The 16,455-nt window shown below is 44.7% G+C and overlaps 1 protein-coding gene across 1 annotated transcript in view; it reads right to left on the reverse strand.

Moving 5' to 3' along the window:
- Nucleotides 1-8,920, reverse strand: part of UBE2R2 (ubiquitin conjugating enzyme E2 R2) — a 53,135-nt gene extending 44,215 nt beyond the window's left edge. Inside the window, exon 1 of the mRNA XM_057365590.1 lies at nt 8,654-8,920. Within this exon, the coding sequence (XP_057221573.1) occupies nt 8,654-8,830 (177 nt within the window). The 5' untranslated portion in view covers nt 8,831-8,920. The remainder of the gene's footprint in view (nt 1-8,653) is intronic.
- Between the last annotated feature and the right edge of the window lie 7,535 nt (nt 8,921-16,455).

A 16,455-nucleotide genomic window follows, 5' to 3' on the forward strand; every position in this document is an offset into this window, starting at 1 on the left:
CAACTCTGATCTCCTTCCACAGAGAGCATAGACATGGATGATATATATGGGTAGAGGACCGTGTACTTAACTATTATTGTAATTTAAAACAGATCTCCAGAGTGACATGTCACAGTTATTCTGAAACCAGTTTTTAGCCCCTGATAAGTCTATCTATGAACCTCTGAAGGTCAAAATCATCTTCCGTATCAAAAAACATTCAAAAATAACACAGCCAATTTCAAAATTCAAAAGCCGAAATTGTTCACAGCCTCAATCAAGTCTACCCTACCTATCCAGCTTTCCCCAGTAGTGCTACTGTTGCTGTATTTCAGGGCAAAGCCAGCCAAGCTTCTTCCACACAAGCCAAAGACTGGAACCAGAAAAAAAAAAAAAAAAAAAAAAAAAAAAAAAAAAATCAGTTAAATTTCACAGAAAGTGTATTAGTCAAATTTTGAAGGACATAAGCTTTCAGATTTCTGGCACAGACTTAGAAATGGAAATCATTCCATATGTTGATCTCAAAACTTTCATTTTTATATGCTCCAGTGGAGATCACACAGCAACATAAAATSCCTAGTTTCATTTAGAAGAGCTTTCAAAAAAAGTGTAACAACAGGTCCTCTATAGAGAATTGCTTAAACATAGCTATGGTTGACTCAAGAAACAGCCACTTGACACTCAGAGAATTATACAAGAGAAGAAACATTACCAACATCCACTGAACTTGATCAATAAGTTTTTAGTAAGAGTTGCCTCTTGACATCTTTTTTGCTTAGCATTTTAAGCAACACGGACACAGCAATAAAAAAAGAGATTAGGTAAAGATCCCACTGAAGTGACAATATCATTAGGAACATACTAGGCCTTTTCTTTCCACCTTAAACAAAAAGTGCCAGGCACCTTCAACTGAAGCATCTGGGTAGGGGCATTTTGTTACCACCTCAATGACAAATCCCAAAGAAGGGATTTAGATAATAGCTACAAGACACTTTAAAAGTAYGAAAGAGACGTCAGCCTCTCAAGTTATACTGCTTAATGCACCACTGAAAGGTATTCAGCTACTAAGTGTGGGTACAGTTACTCTTCTGCAGAGAAGTAACTGGGAGCACAGAGATGAAATTCAGTTTTCTTCAATACATTATAAGAAGCCCATTCTTTTAATAAAGGTGAGTGCTTTTACAGATAGTTATTCCAGCCAAGATAAGCAAACACTTGCACACCAGTGTGGCTTACATCCATGAATAAGGGGCTTATATGAGCACGCTTTGTGCAAGAACAAATGTRTATTCACAGAACGTATTGTAAGTCAAAGCTACTCCACTGCTTAGCTTTTGYTTTGACAAGACCAAGGAGAGAACTGCAAAAAAGAATAATATTTCAGCTTTTACCTAGGTATGACAGCAAAAGGYATCTAACTGCACAGATGTCTAAAGATTAGTTTAAAACCAAAGAATTTGTGCACAATGGACAAGTGTCTATCATGCAAAAATTCACCCAAGTGACACAACTGATTAAACATTGGTCCTTGCACTGTTTCAATACCGTGGCAGAGGGTTTTGCATCTTAACCTCTTCAAATATTTTGCTACAATGAACATTAAAACATATGTTTGAAATACTTGATTAGAATACATAACTCAGGGAAGAGTCACATAGCTACTGCAAACATGTCTTTACTGTTATCAACTTAGGTTTCTAAAAAAAAAAAAAAAAAAAAAAGCTATTTACATGAATATCTAAATTACCTGTACAATTTTAAAACAACAAAGTAGTCCAAAAGGAACATATGTCATGCGTTTAGTACTGAAACCTTAAGGAGTAAGATACAGCCTGCCTGCCAGGCAGCCTTCTCTTTCTAAACCACAAATACTATGATGCCTCAAAGTGTCACCCWCTTAACATTCAGCCCTTTTATGTTGTTGTTCTCTGGGTAGAAGCTTCAATTTAAAACAAACATTCAGGAAGTCTTGAGGTCACATTTCTTCAAGTCAAGCAAGATTCCAAAATATGCTAAATGTACCCTAATTTAGTAGCTCTCATTTTTCCTGTCATTGTAAGCCACTTTGGGCAAATGCACTTTAAATACTTCAGCAACTGTGACAATATGCAATCAATCAATTTAGTTACTCTTGGCTACTAGTACTTCAAGGGTGCATACAAAATGCCAAAGTTACTACTATCAAACTGGCCTGATGAGTTGGGACATTCTCATAAGTTATTATCAAAAAATCTCAGCAAGATTAACTGCAATTCCCCTAACTCATAGTGGTGGATAAAAACACGAAGGCTTTAAAAATGAAGCAGCATTCTGGAAATAGCTGGCTAGTTATGTGTACATGCATGTCTGYTATGCACACATCTGATCACGTGCAGCCCGAATCATAAGAGCAGCTGTATTTATGAGTCACATCACCTCTGGTTCATCCACACTGCAGCCAATCTGTAACTGTGACATTTCCAACTTGAACTCAGCTTCATGTAAGTTCAACATGAAATCTCCACTTTTAGCCCATACTATTTATTACCCTGAACACCTGATGAACATGCCAYAAACCACACAACAAAACTGCACAACAAAGATCAGAGTTAAGGTTTGCAAGAGTTAAGGTTTTTTTTCTGGCATTTCTTACCCTCCAGATGCAAAATAAGCATTGTGTAGCAGACATAAAGTGCTATTAAAGAGAAAGTACTCTGTGTGAGTATATTACCATGTAAAMTAGCAAGGCAACACAAGAGTGAGTTCAGATGTAGTGAGGTAAAAACAYGTTTGAGTTTTTGAAAAGTTACATATATATAAAACCCTCAGACACCAGCACAGTATCACTGCAATACTGGATCTAAAGGATTAAAAAAACAAAAACCAAACCAACCCAAACAAACAAAAAAAAACCAAACAAAAACCCCAAACCAAACAAAACAACCAAAAAAGTCAATAAAAAAACCCACCCAAAACCCTCCCACCCAAACAAAAAATCCCAACAAAAAAACCCAAACCACACCACTCCCCCCCAAAAAAACCAACAAAAACCCAAAACAAAACAACCAAAAAAAATTTAAAAGAGACAGAAATCCCACCCTTGTAACACTATAGAGTCAAAATCGTCCATTAATTTCTATAATCTAAACATCTAAAGCGACATGCTTTTGGTTATTACCTCTTGAACAGATAGGCAAGAAGTTTCAAGCGGCACAGTTCCTTGCATCGCTAATCAAGAAAACTCAAGCYGTATTTTACCTTATCCAGGGACCACTGTACAAAAATTGGGCAAATAAACAGTGCTCAATTTGCACACATGGAAAGCTTTCAATTTTATTATAATGGGATAGAAGAGTTGGGCTGTGCTACAGCTCTTGTCTTACTGTACAGCATCTGCACACAATAATCCTACCTGGCTCAGAGGAGCCCTAGAGAAAGGACTGGGAGCTGGCTACCACCATGACTTAGCCCGTTTTCTCCTGAGGATACAGTGATGTCCAGAACAGCCTACAAGATGGGTGAGCAGACAGTGCAGCCCAGAGGCACAGCCATCCAAACACCTAYATGCAACAGCAGAGTGAGGAACAACCATGAATTATCCAGACCTGAGATCGTATCTGTGATTATGATCCATGAACCAACACTGGGAGAAGTCTTGTGCTTCCCTGCCTTCTGACAGCTTGGGAGCTCCTTAGCTTTTGAGACTGAACAGGAACTCCACAGACCCAAAGMGAGGAGGACTCTACTAATTGACAATTCCATGGCCCTTTGCTGCACCAAACTACTGCTTATTAGCATCAGTGATACCTAAAGGATACGAAAATAGATCAAGTACACAGAGAGAAACTCTGTAGGACCTTGGAATGCAGAGGCCCACGGAAGGCAGTTTTTGTGCTAGGAGCACCACACATTTTTATCCTGGCATCAAGGATATTTTTGTGAAGTTAAATGTTCTACCAGTTATGTAATTCTAAGTGCTTAGAAAACTTCTATTTGCTTAATTTTAAGCTTTATGAGAAGCAAACTACAATATGGTGTTCATTTCTTCCCATCAGTATTGGTAAGTTCTCTACTTCCTGCTCTGAAACACTWACACATTTTGCAAGTTACTTTGAAATCAATTCACCTGGAAGATGCTGAGATACAACAGTATAGAATTCTATACAGCATAGGGCTAATGAATTACAAAAAGCAAGGATTACAATGTCATGACAAGCATTTAGCCCCCAAATTACTTGACAAAACTAATCATAATGCTTGGTGTTTTTCTCCCCTTCCAACTGATATGTCAAGGCTTGTTCCTTCAAGTAGGAAAAGAACCTATGAAAGAACTACCTTAAGAACTATGAAATWGTACTTCTAACAATGTAGTTAAGTTTTCTTGTTTCCTTTCATGTTAGGTATATACATTTTAATCTACCCAGCCTGAATCACCTCTGAAGGAGTTTTCAATTCTGAGTTTTGGTCTACGTTAAGCATGCCTCTTGACACAGTGAACTTGGTCAAACCATTCTTCTGAGCAGTGCTAATGAAGTTTCCATTTGTGTAATTCCKCACTTGCACCTCCCCTGAAACCCTGGTTGTCAGAACAATACCATTCAACTAAAGATTAGAAGACCTGTCTTTTTCGAACAATTAAAAGCTGTGTTGCTAAGGTACCATTGCACCAGACATTCAAGACGTTGAGCAAGCGATCAGGAAACAGTTTCTAACAGTCCTGCAAGTATCCACTACTTGATCAAAGCATTGGGTAGAGGTTCATCAACCTCCAGTCACCTGAGATAGTAAAGATCTCACCACACACAGCCCTCAGCCATCATGATCTATCCCAACTAGTACCTATCAACACCAGATTACAGCACAATAACCTTTGTTGTGGTGGTCCCCATTTAAGTATCAGCTGCCAAAATTAAAGGTGAAGTTCTCCTGCCATGTAGCAAAGGACTCTCTCAAGATGAACAGAAGATGCCTATGGCACAAATGTGGCATCGATKAACTGTTCTGCAGAACCTAGTTCTGCAGATTAGGGCACATTCTGGTTCTCTGCTGCTCACACACTGCCTGMAAAACCAGAAAAACACATTTCCATCATTTCCAGAGCAATTCAAAACTACCACATAGCCCAGTGGAATCTGATCTAAGACCTGTCTTATTACACCATGTTCTTCCCAGCTGAGCTAAAAGAGAAGCAAGTGTCACTGTCTGTGACCTGGACATGAAGCACCTCATTCTGAGAAAAATCTTTCCTTCATCACTCAAAAAACCTCAGTAACTGAATCAGAGCAACATCTTAGAGATACAAGGTCTACCCACATTTCACCCTTATATTTTGTGAATCAGTGGGACCAAAAACCAAGTTCACCTATTGGAGCTGATATTGCATTGTGATGATCTACACAAATGTTTCTGCTAGAACTTTAGTTAAACTGGCAATTTCTTACTGACAGAAACTGGGGGACAGACATATGTTCCTATCACAACCTCTTTGAAGCATTTAACATTGCTGCCCTTGAGGTATTTCTGCCTTGTCAGCAAGGAATGAGTGGTGACCAGTGCATGGAATAGCTYAACGCCTTCGTTGATGATGGCCATCAGGAACTGAAAGGCTTGTCCAAAACATTACAGTGCTATTCAGCGTGACTAGGAATACAGTCTTACTAGGTAAGATAAAGTTTTGATGAAACCTCCACTGCAGATGTCCACCTTCAGCTGATCACACAGACTGGGGTGGCGGGGGGGAGTGGGAGGGAACGGATCCTGGATCATCCCTGCTTAATACAAGCCATACAATTGTTGCTCCTGGAGGCTGCTGCCCTTTCCATCTAGCTGCCAGTGCAAAACTCAGAAGCACTGCAGCAGATCTGAGAATGTTATATTAGTTGATAAAATATGCTTAGATGCTGTGCTTGAATTTTTAAGAAGTTCCAGACTTTATTATAGCCAGCATGTTAACAACCTACCATTTAAACAAACATTCAAGGGGACTTGTTTTCTGCTTCAATTTATCAGATGTTAGTTACAGGATTTGCAACTGAAACCAGAATCTGTTAAAATTTTTAACCAGCTTCAGACAGCAGCAGTTTCTGTCAAGAAGGTGTAGAGAGAGCACTTCCCTCATTTYAATTTATTCAGCTAGTTCAACAACCAAGAGAGAAAGGTCGTATTTCTCTCAGAATAAACAAGGTGCCAAAAGCTGATGTGACCAGCTCCAAAAGCACAAATCAAGCATTTGTATTCCCAATCAAACATCCCTAACACCTTCTTTATTAAGGTCACCCTAACCACAAGATTTCCTCGAAATATTTATGCACTAGCTCAACTAGAAGCCTGTGTAYTTTCCCTCCAGTTCCTGCTCTTAAATTACATTTCAAATGGAAGACAATTCCCAAACTCTCAATGCCACAAAGTTGAAAAAAGTTACATCCTATAATTGCATCTTCTTTCTAATCCTGCTTACCTAACCTTARTAACTAAAATACAAAACAAGATGAAACTAGATATTTCATCAAGTTAAGAAATCTGGAACATGAAACACATGCAAGGTGAGCACTAGTTCAGAGCAGCATATACTATTAATATAGCGCCTATCAAATAAAATTAGGGTATAATTCTTATCTCTGAATGGTTCCATAAGCAGAGTCTAATGCATGTGAAAGTTCAAGACCAAGAGAGAGGCAAGCAAATCACATCCTCCCAGGGACAGAATGAGGGTCCAAGACCACTTTTCAGTGTCTAGAAGACAGGATGCATAACCAAAGATCAGACACTACAAAATGAGAAGCCATGCAGGGCTCCTCATGGAGGAAAGATGAGACAGAAACAGCACATGAAAGACTTCAGCCACATCACTTGAAGGGAATCACACTGCTGTGGAGGGGTGGAAGCATCATGAGACCTCATCTTCCCGTTCTCAAAACAACCATCACAGTATTGGTCAAAAGAATTTAGAMGAAAGGCACAGCAGTACAAGGATATAAAATACCCCAAAAGCACAATTATAATGCTGAGGTAAGGCAACTGGGAGCTTTGCCTAAATCTACACTTGTTAACACACATCCCCAAATTATTTCTCAGGCAGCTTCAGCTTCTTTCCAGGAACAACTGCAAATATGCAGTCCAGAGAGCTCCTCAACCACACAAAACTATTTTGATCAGTCATGATTTCTTTGAAAAAAAAAGGATGAGTAATGTAAGTGCAGGAAGAGGACACCAGACCATTGGGATGTAAAGATGACACTGTTACCAACCAAAGACTTCCTGAATAAGTAATAATGGAGGTGAGTCTAAGAATACACCTATCACACCTACATGAGTAAGCCAAGCCAACTCATTACAAAAGGCAAGTCTTGTGCCAAAGCCTTCCTTTCCTTCCAAACAATGAGGCCAAACTGAACATGACTCAAATTCATTATTCCCCAAGCTACAGGTTATTTTGGTTTTGTGGAACAAAGTTCTTAAACTTTGACCTGTAGAGGCCAAGAGGCACTGAAGGTGCACGTCAGTCAAGCAAAGAYATCATCCGGAATTTTTTTCCAGTTTGAGAGGAGCCAAAGGGCATGAAATGGGAGATGCAGGAGCCACAACTAAAGCAGTTAACTACTGGGAGAAGCAAGGTGATGAGGACAGTATTTTGCCAAAGATCAGGCAGATGTCAAGCACAGAGGAGTGTGTCTAATGCAACACATCTTCTGCAGGCACCAAGGTTTTCCAACTGCTTGTTTTAAGAAAGAAGCTCAACTCCTCCTCCTCCAGTTGTTTCAATAATTTAAGTACACTCCCTTCAGTTCTTTTCYGAGACAGCTGTGCAAGATTTCTTATTTGCTGTATTTACAAGAGTGCAAACACAACCACAAAAGTTTTTTTGTATTAACAGGAAGTCTGAGAGAGGAATTGATTCTACCTTCATCCATTATGTGCTGCTGCAGTCCTTTGAAGGCTGCCTTCTGAAAGTTTGGAGAGGAAGAACACAGCCCTAAAGCCCATGGAGTTCTGAGGAAAACACTGCCTTTACCCTGAATTAGCCATGAGTGAAGCTATCAATAGTTGACTGGGAAGCCCCTTACTTCGAAATAAATATCACAGAATCATATATTTTTTGAGTTGGAAGGGATCTTAAAGATGATCTAGTTCCAACCTCCCTGCCATGGGCAAGGACACCTTTCCCTARACCARGYTGCTCAAGGGCCCCATCCAACCTGGCCKTGAACACTTCCAGGGATGGGGCATCTACAGCTTCTCACAGGGCAACCTGTGCCAGGGCCTTACCACCCTCATAATAAATAATTTCGTCCTAATRTCTAAACAAAACCTACTGTCTTTCAGTTTGAGCCCATTCCCCCTTGTTCTGTCCCTACATGCACTTGTAAACAGCCTTGCCCCATCTCTCCTGGAAGTTCCTTTCAGGTACTGAAATGACATGAAAATACGGACTAGATGATCTCCAGAGGTCCCTTCCAACCGTAACAATTCTGTGAAACACAGCAGAGCCTAGGGGACAACTTGGGGCGGAAGAACTCTCACCCTGCCCCCAGGTCCTCCCAGGAGGCTCAGTGGGGCTAAAAGAGAAGATTAACAGCGCAGCGGCTGCTGTGGCGCGGCCCCCCCTCTGCCCAGGCCGTGCCCGTGCCCCCTCCCGCAGGCCCGGCCCCGGCCCAGCCCCACAGCGCGGCCCGCGGCGCGGGGAAAAGGCCCGTACCTTGAAGTACCCGCCCTCGTAAAGCGTGTTGGGGGGCCCGAAGATCGCCACCTCCCAGTTGTAGAGGTCGGACTCGTCGACCAGGGTGATGCGGAAGCCCTCGACCGGCTCCTCCTGCAGCGACTTCAGCTCCAGCATCAGCGCCTTCTGCGAGCTGCTCATCTGCTGCTGGGCCATGGCGCGGCGCGGCCCCCGCCGCGGCCGCCCCCTCGCTCCCGGTGCCGCTCCCGGTGGTCCCGGTGCCGGTGGTGCCGGTGCCGCCCCCGCCCCTCCCCGCGCTGACGGACCCGCCGCCGCCACTTCCTTTTGTGACGGCGCCGCTCGCGCTGACCTCAGCGCGCCGCGCCGGCCACGCCCCCGCCCGGCCCCGGGACACGCCCCGCCGCACGCGCTGCCGCGCGCCACGCCCCTTCCCGCGTGCCCTTAAAGAGACCGCGCTCGCCGCTGGCTTGGTGGTGCGGGCGGGGGAGGAGTCACACGGTGAAGTAGGAGTGGGGTTGGGAATGAGTCGAAGGGGGTGGTGCGGTGTGGGGGGGGTCACAAAATCACAGAATCAGTTCGTTTGGAAAAGACCTCTGAGAGCCTTGAGTCCAACGTATGACCCAGCACCACCACTGAGTACCCTGTCCAGTCTTTCCTTAAACACCTTCAGGGACAGTGACTCCTCTACCGCCCTGGGCAACCCATTCCAATGTATAATGACCCTTTCTGGGAAGAAATTTTTCTTAATGTCCAACATAAGCCTTCCCTGGCACAGCTTGACACATTAAGCCCTTAGCAAGCGTCCAAAGGAGAAACACMAGGATGATGAAGGTTCTGGAGGGGAAGCAGTATGAGGAGTGGCTGAGGTCACTCTGTTCAGCCAGGAGAAGAGTAGACTGAACGGGGAGAGCTCACCGGAGTTACAACTTCCCCAGKAGGCGATGGGCAAGGACAGGCACTGATCTGTTCTCTGTGATGACCAGTGACAGGCCTGAAGCTGTGTCAGGGGAGGTTTAGTTTGGATATGAGGAAAAAGTTTTTCACTCAGAGGGTCTTTGGGTACTGGAACAGGCCCCCCAAGGAAGGGGACACAATACCAAACCTGACACAGTTCAAGAAGCATTTGGACAATGGGGCATTTGGACAATGGGGCACAGTTCAAGAGGCATTTGCACAATGCCTCTCAGTCACAGGGTATGACTCTTGGGGTGTTCTGTGCAGGACCAGGAGTAGGACTTGATGATCCTTGTGGGTTCCAGCATATTCTGTGATTTTGTGATTCCACATCCTCTCATCCTGTCAGTGGTTGCCTGGGAGAAGAGACCGACTCCCAGCTACACTCTCCYGTCAGGGAGTTGCAGACAGTGTTAAGGTGCCCCTTGAGACTCCTCCAGGCTAAACATCCCCAGCTCCTGAAGCCACTCCTCACAGGACATGGGTTCCAGACCCTTCACCTGTTCCTTTGCCCTTCTCTGAACTTCCTCCAGCATCTCAGTCTCCTTCCTGAGGGACCCAGAAYGGACGCAGCACTTGAGGTGCCTGACCAGCACCAAGTATGGGGAAAGAATCACTTTCCTAATCCTGCTGCTCACGYTACTACTGATSCAAACCRGGATACCATTGGCCTTCTTGCCCATCTGGGCACATTGCTGTTGCTTCATGTTCAGCTGCTGTCAGGCAGTYCCCTGCTTGTTTCCCACTGGGCAGTTTTCCAGCCATTCTGCCCCCRGCCTGGTGCTGCATGGGGTTGTTGTGACCCAGGGACAGGACCTGGCACTTGGCCTTGTTGAACTTCACACAATTGGCCCATCCATCCAGCCTGTCCAGANGCCTGGTGCTGCATGGGGTTGTTGTGACCCAGGGACAGGACCTGGCACTTGGCCTTGTTGAACTTCACACAATTGGCCCATCCATCCAGCCTGTCCAGAKAGTCACAGGYYRTGTGTGTGTACACCAGRGCATGGTTAGCCCACTCACGGACACCCACTGTCACAAACCAAATGGTTTTGTACAGAACATGGTTTTTCAGAGTACACTCACATGACTCAGGGTCCCATAAAAATCCTGCAGCAGCTTCCAAGCTGCAGTAGAACACAAATAGTCAGCTGCCAATCCCCATCCCYGCATGGTGTTCTCACATTCTCCACAGATGTGGGATGTGGTCACACTAGAACATGCCATTTCTCCCCAGCTTGGCTAAGGGTGAAAAGTGTTTTCAGAAGTGTAGAGGAATATCAGTGAGTGAACATGAGCCAGCACCCATTCCTTAGCGAGTATTTTAAGAAGAACATAAAAAATATTTTAAAAATAAAAAAAAAAAGAAAAATAACAGAAAAAAAAGTGTTGACAAGAAGGATGACCCATTTCTGCTTGGCATTTCTTTCATCCTTCTGCATACGGCAGGGCTTAAGCTACCTCATAGAGGCACCTGCTCCATGGACTAACAGGCTGGATGATGTGTCCCATGATCCCTATCATACAACTTTAACCTTATTCTTTGCCCTCTTCACCTCMCATATTTTCCCATCCTGATGACAAACCTGTAGGCATGGGTGATCACTGAATCAATCTCCTGTGCTTTCCAAGACCATGAACTTTCCCAAAGGCACAGGACTGAGAGGCAGTGCCGCCTCTGTTGGTGGGAGATCATGTGGCTGGGGAAGCCTGAGCTGCAGGGGGACCTTGAAGTCTCTYCTTGATGCTTGGCAGCCTTGGCTCTGGCTCCTTCTCCAGACCTTGGCCCGAGGAGGAGAACAGGAAGCAGATGATTTTCCCCAAGTTTCAGCTGCTTCCAGATCAAATTTGCTGTTTCCCAGTGGAAAGCAAGGCATCYTCCCCCTTGTCCCTGAGACTGCTCTGCTTGCCCTTCTCCTGACCCTTGAGCTGTCCTAGACAATATCCCTGTGGAGACTGGCATCACTTTTCTCATGAGCTGGGATGAGTTCTTGCTCCGTGCCACAGGGGTAATGTGGAGGAACATCCCTCATCCACCTGCAGCTTGYCTGACTGCTGAAATAAAATATGTGTACCCCTGCTGGGACAGGKCAGCCACCAGCACAGGTCAGTTGCTGTGGCTCACTACCACCTCAGAGTGAGCTCAGATTTACTGAAAGATGCTCAATTCAGGTCTCAATTCCTCAGCTAGGGACTGGAGGGCTGGATCATGAAATACTGTTTGTCAGAGAAGCTCCTTGAGACTGGGCACTACCATGCTCTGTGTATTTTCTGGTGGAGGGTCAATCCCATGTTCTTTTTGTCTATGCCATTGGAATAGAACAGAAAAGAAGTTACTATTTCTGCTGGAAGGGAACTACAACAATCATCCAGTTCAACTGCCTGACCAATTCAGGGCTGAGCAAAAGTTCAAGCATGTTGTTCAGGGCATTATCCAAAATGTCCCCTAAAAGCTGACAGGCTGGGGGCTTTRGCCACCCCTCTAGGAAGCCTATTCCAGTGTGTGTCCACCCACTCTGCAAAGAAATGCTTCCTGATGCCAAGTCCAAATCTCTCTTGGCACATCTTTTAACCATTCCCACATGTCCTATCACTGGATATTACGAAGAGCTCAGTACTTCTCTCTCCATTTCCTCTCTTCAGGAATCTGGAGAGGGCATTACCCTGAGCCTGCTTTCTCCAAATAGACAAGCCCAAAGTCCTCAGCTGCTCCTCCAGCCTTTTCACCACCTTAGCTGTACCCCTCAGGACATATTCATGGTTCTTCACATCCTTCTTAAGTTCAATTTGGTTGATGGACATAAGCTGTGACATCTGCTGTGCTGTTGCTAGCCAGCAAAGACCTGCTCTGTTAATAAGACATCCCAGCTGGTAAAACATGGATTTGCTCATTCTTGGAGAGAAAAGTACAGGAGCTGAGCTGTTTTGGTACTGCACTGCCCTCAAAACATCTTTTCTTGCAGCCAGCCTCCAGCACAGGCTTTGTTTGAACCCACCTAATGCTGGAAGAGATGGGAGAAGCAAAGTTTGTAGTTATTCAGGATTTATCTCCACCTGCTCTGTCTTGAATCTTAACGTAAGATGTAATCATTCAAAGCACAAAGTAAAGCAAGCCCTGGTGTATTCAAGAGATTAGACTGCAGATTTTCCATTGGGTCTGCTTTTAGAGAGAGTATTGGTCTTTTTCTCTCTCCTGCAAAAACAGTCTACACTTAAAGAAAATATAAACTGTTGAAGTAACAGAGCATTTTGAAGCCTGGGCAGCCTGGCAGCCCCCTCCACGACTCCTGCCTGCATTTCTGCATGTACTTCCAGGGAGGCTCAGCTGCTCTGCCTGGTATCCCCTTCCCCAAACCCAGGCTGCCCTGAGGCTAGCATAATTTTTTGAATTATCACATGTCATTTCTGCCTTCTAATCACCTCTGAGATATCATAATGAAAGGATGAAGCCTTCTCCTCCTCCTCCTTCAAATGTAGTCCTGTGGATGGTCACTGCTCACCTGCWAGCAGGGCTCTCCATGGGGCATGCYCTACTACAAATAGTATTGCTCCTTCTTCCATTTTCTGTTATTTGCACCTGAATGAACAATTTGTTCTTTGGGCTCAGAGAACAAGAAACAGAGTACAGGAAYATGGGACTTCAGGAAGGGGAAATCTTCCAGTTGCTGGAAGCAGAACTTGTCGCTGTAAGGAGCAACAGGTTAAATTTGAAATTAAAACTTCTCTTTAAGTCCTTCCTTCTTATCAGCTGTTTTCAATATCTCTCTTCCTAATTTCTTTATTTCTTTCTGTGATCCATGTTCATGAAGGATGACAAACTGAGAGTTMATTCCTCTGCTTAGCAACAGCAGAAGCTTTGAAAATGCAAACCTGTCTTGGTATAACGTTAGAGGGTCACTGCTCCATGAGGTGTCAGAGAAAGAGGTAGGAAGATGTGGGAGGGCCTATGTGACTTGGACAGATTCTTTGGACAGAATCATCTCATGTGGTACTTTTCACTGCTTTCTTTGATTTCTTTCCTGAATGGTTGAAAGGTTGGGATACCTGTTCCTTCCCCAAGGGACTTGGATTCKCCTGGGATAAGAGACAATATCATCRACACCATCAACACCRTGATCACCATTTCTTTTCMTYCTGCCTCCWCCCTACTCCTGTGCTTTGGTGAAACATCAGCAGGCATCCTGGGGACTCTGGGCTGGCCTTTAAGACCTTCTTACTCCCTCTATGTACGATGGTGAAGTGATGAAGAAGATCAGGCAAGGGGTAAGAGTTCTACTCAGTTTACAGCTATCCCCCCAGAAGCCCTTCGTAGCTCAAAGAACAAGCAGCAATTCTTGGACTGTACTGAAACAGAGCAGGGCACCTGGAGGTCCACCTCAACACCAYCCTAAAGCTGGTTCTAAACAGCCTAAGATGTATTTGTCCAATCAGTTATTTTCTCCTTCAGACTGCCCCAAGTGGAAATTCATGTGCTCCTGGGTCAATGTGTCTTAGCTCTGAACTCAGCTCCCCTTCCTGTTGGAGAGCTGATAGGTCTCTCCTCAGCCCAAATCTTAGCCTTTCTGGCCAAGAGCACTATAGGGATATGGAAGATAGAGAGGGGCCAAGATTATTTCCTCCATCTCCTCCCTGGGGCACCATTGCCCTGGCTGGGTGCAAATCTCCAGCCAAGGTCATGCAGCTCATGGTTCGAACAGCAGCAGCACAAATTGCCATGGAATGAGGGGAAGCATCACCCAGGGTTTGTAGGCTAGTTTTGAAGTCCTGGAGGAACCAATAACAGAGGAATCTGGAATTATTATTCTTCTTTTATTAACATCTGGAGTTATTATTCGTCTTTTATTAACACCAGGTACCTCAGTCCCAGACCAGAGGACAGGAAAGCACCATCTTGGTGGATCTCAGCCCCAATAAGAAAGGTTTCCCCATAAAAATTCCTGAGCATTTAGGGAGGGAAATCAAAGTGTGATTACCTGCTCTGCTCCCCAAGTGAACAGTGCAATCCTGCTGCATGGGGTGATTCTCTCCTCCAAAAAAAAATAAAAAAATAAAAGAACAGTTGTACAAAAGTTCTCACCTTCACATTGACAACTGTATGGATTCCTCTATCTGGGGAGCAGAGCATCAGAGTACTCAAGGGAACCAACTGTCAGTCCTTGAGAACAGAAGTCCTGTCTGCAGTTCTCCTGGCTCTCTTTCACCTAAAAAATGGGGTAAGCTGATCCTCAGGCAGAACTCATCACAGGCATGAAAAAGATGCTTTTGAGCATCAGTCAGCAGCATCTGGGTTAACAGGAGCCTCCTACATCAAAGTGGCCACCAGCAAAGTAATGCAAAGTTTGGAAGATTCAGAGCAAAGCAGAAGAAAAATGAAGAGAAAAACAGATCTTTAATGAAGTCTTTTCTTTTCCCCTCTTTTGATTCATCCTTTTTTCTTCTTGTTTTAATTTGAATAAAGTTGGCTTTACTTCTTCTTTTTGCCTTTCGATTCAGTTTGCKCTTTTAAAATGGATGAAGTCCATCACAAGGGCTTGATAAAAGAGTGCCGTCACAATGCCTGCTGCTCCCATTGAGCTGATGAATAAATTATAAGTGCATTACAATGCTATTTCAGCTGTGATTCCAGGGTCTGAGGAGTGTGACGACTGTGACCTTATGCCTGCCAGACAGTGGTTTGAATTTCCAAAGAGTATGTGTACCTGGCTGTTCAGGTCACCTTACACCTTCCATTCTGGGCTCAGTGTGCAGAATTTCTGAGCCTTTGCAAGCTGCCAGCTATAGGGACAGTCCTCCAGCTGCCCACAGAGGTGGTGGTACATGCTGTGGTCCTCAGAGTTTCATGATYTYACAGAATCACAGAAAATGCTGAGTTGGAAGGGACCCATCAGGATTCTGTTGAAGCCTGAAGWGATCCCCCCCAAAGCAGCAATCTGTTGAACACAATGCTTTATTGATGAGACTGTGACTGAGATATCTGTATTGTTCAGTCCCAGGAATAGTTTCTGTGATGGGAACTGGCATTTTAGGTTCTTCTTGCTGCTGCTGGGATGGTGTGGATGTCAGCATCACTGGGACAGGGTAGCATGGGAGGGGAATCAGCCTGAGCCAACATCCCCAGTGTTTCACTTTCACCTTGCCAGTAGGGTCAGCTCTGCAGGACTGTCCATTCCTTGAGAGTGGGTGACCATCAGGCAGGTACTATCAGCTGTCCCCATTCCCAGGGAGAGCCATCTGTGTTGAGTAGGCACTGTCAGYGGTGTGAAGAAGCTGGAGCCCACAGAGCAGCTGCCTGGTGGATTCACCAGACCCTGCTTTTATCCTCAGTGCAGACAGCTCCTTGTATTTGGCAGAAGCCATGATGAGGAGGGACAGCATTTTGCAGAAGGTCAGTGAGGGGTGAGGAGGAAGTTCTTCTGGGTCTCACAGAATTCTTGATTTGGGGACACCAACACCACATTCTATGCCAAAAGGCACATTATCAGCTGCTGTCAGCTGAGCTTACAATGCTCTCACTTGCTGCCATCCCTTGGGCRGTCTCCATGGGCTGGTCTCCAGCAGCAATGCACTCACTTTCTGCCAGTAACTCTGAAATGCAGGGCCAGCAAGGTGAAGATGCACAGGTCGGGTCCTGCCTGAGGTAATGAAAACTGTCCTCAAGAAGAATTTCCATTAAGAAACAGGGAGGGCYAAGTGCGTTGAGTTGGAACTTGCTTTGCTGAGGCTGAATTTGGCCTTTTCATGACCCTTCTCACCATAAATATGAGGAGATCCTGAGGAAGGAAACTGCAGCATAAGAACCAAAYCCCAGTTACAACAACTGCAGAGAGAATCCATTGAGTGAAAAGGTCCAGAGAGGATTTGGGGCG

Source organism: Malurus melanocephalus, unplaced genomic scaffold (genome assembly GCF_030028575.1).
Source record: "Malurus melanocephalus ecotype Western Australia unplaced genomic scaffold, MMel_1.1 scaffold_55, whole genome shotgun sequence".
Lineage (NCBI taxonomy): Eukaryota > Metazoa > Chordata > Aves > Passeriformes > Maluridae > Malurus > Malurus melanocephalus.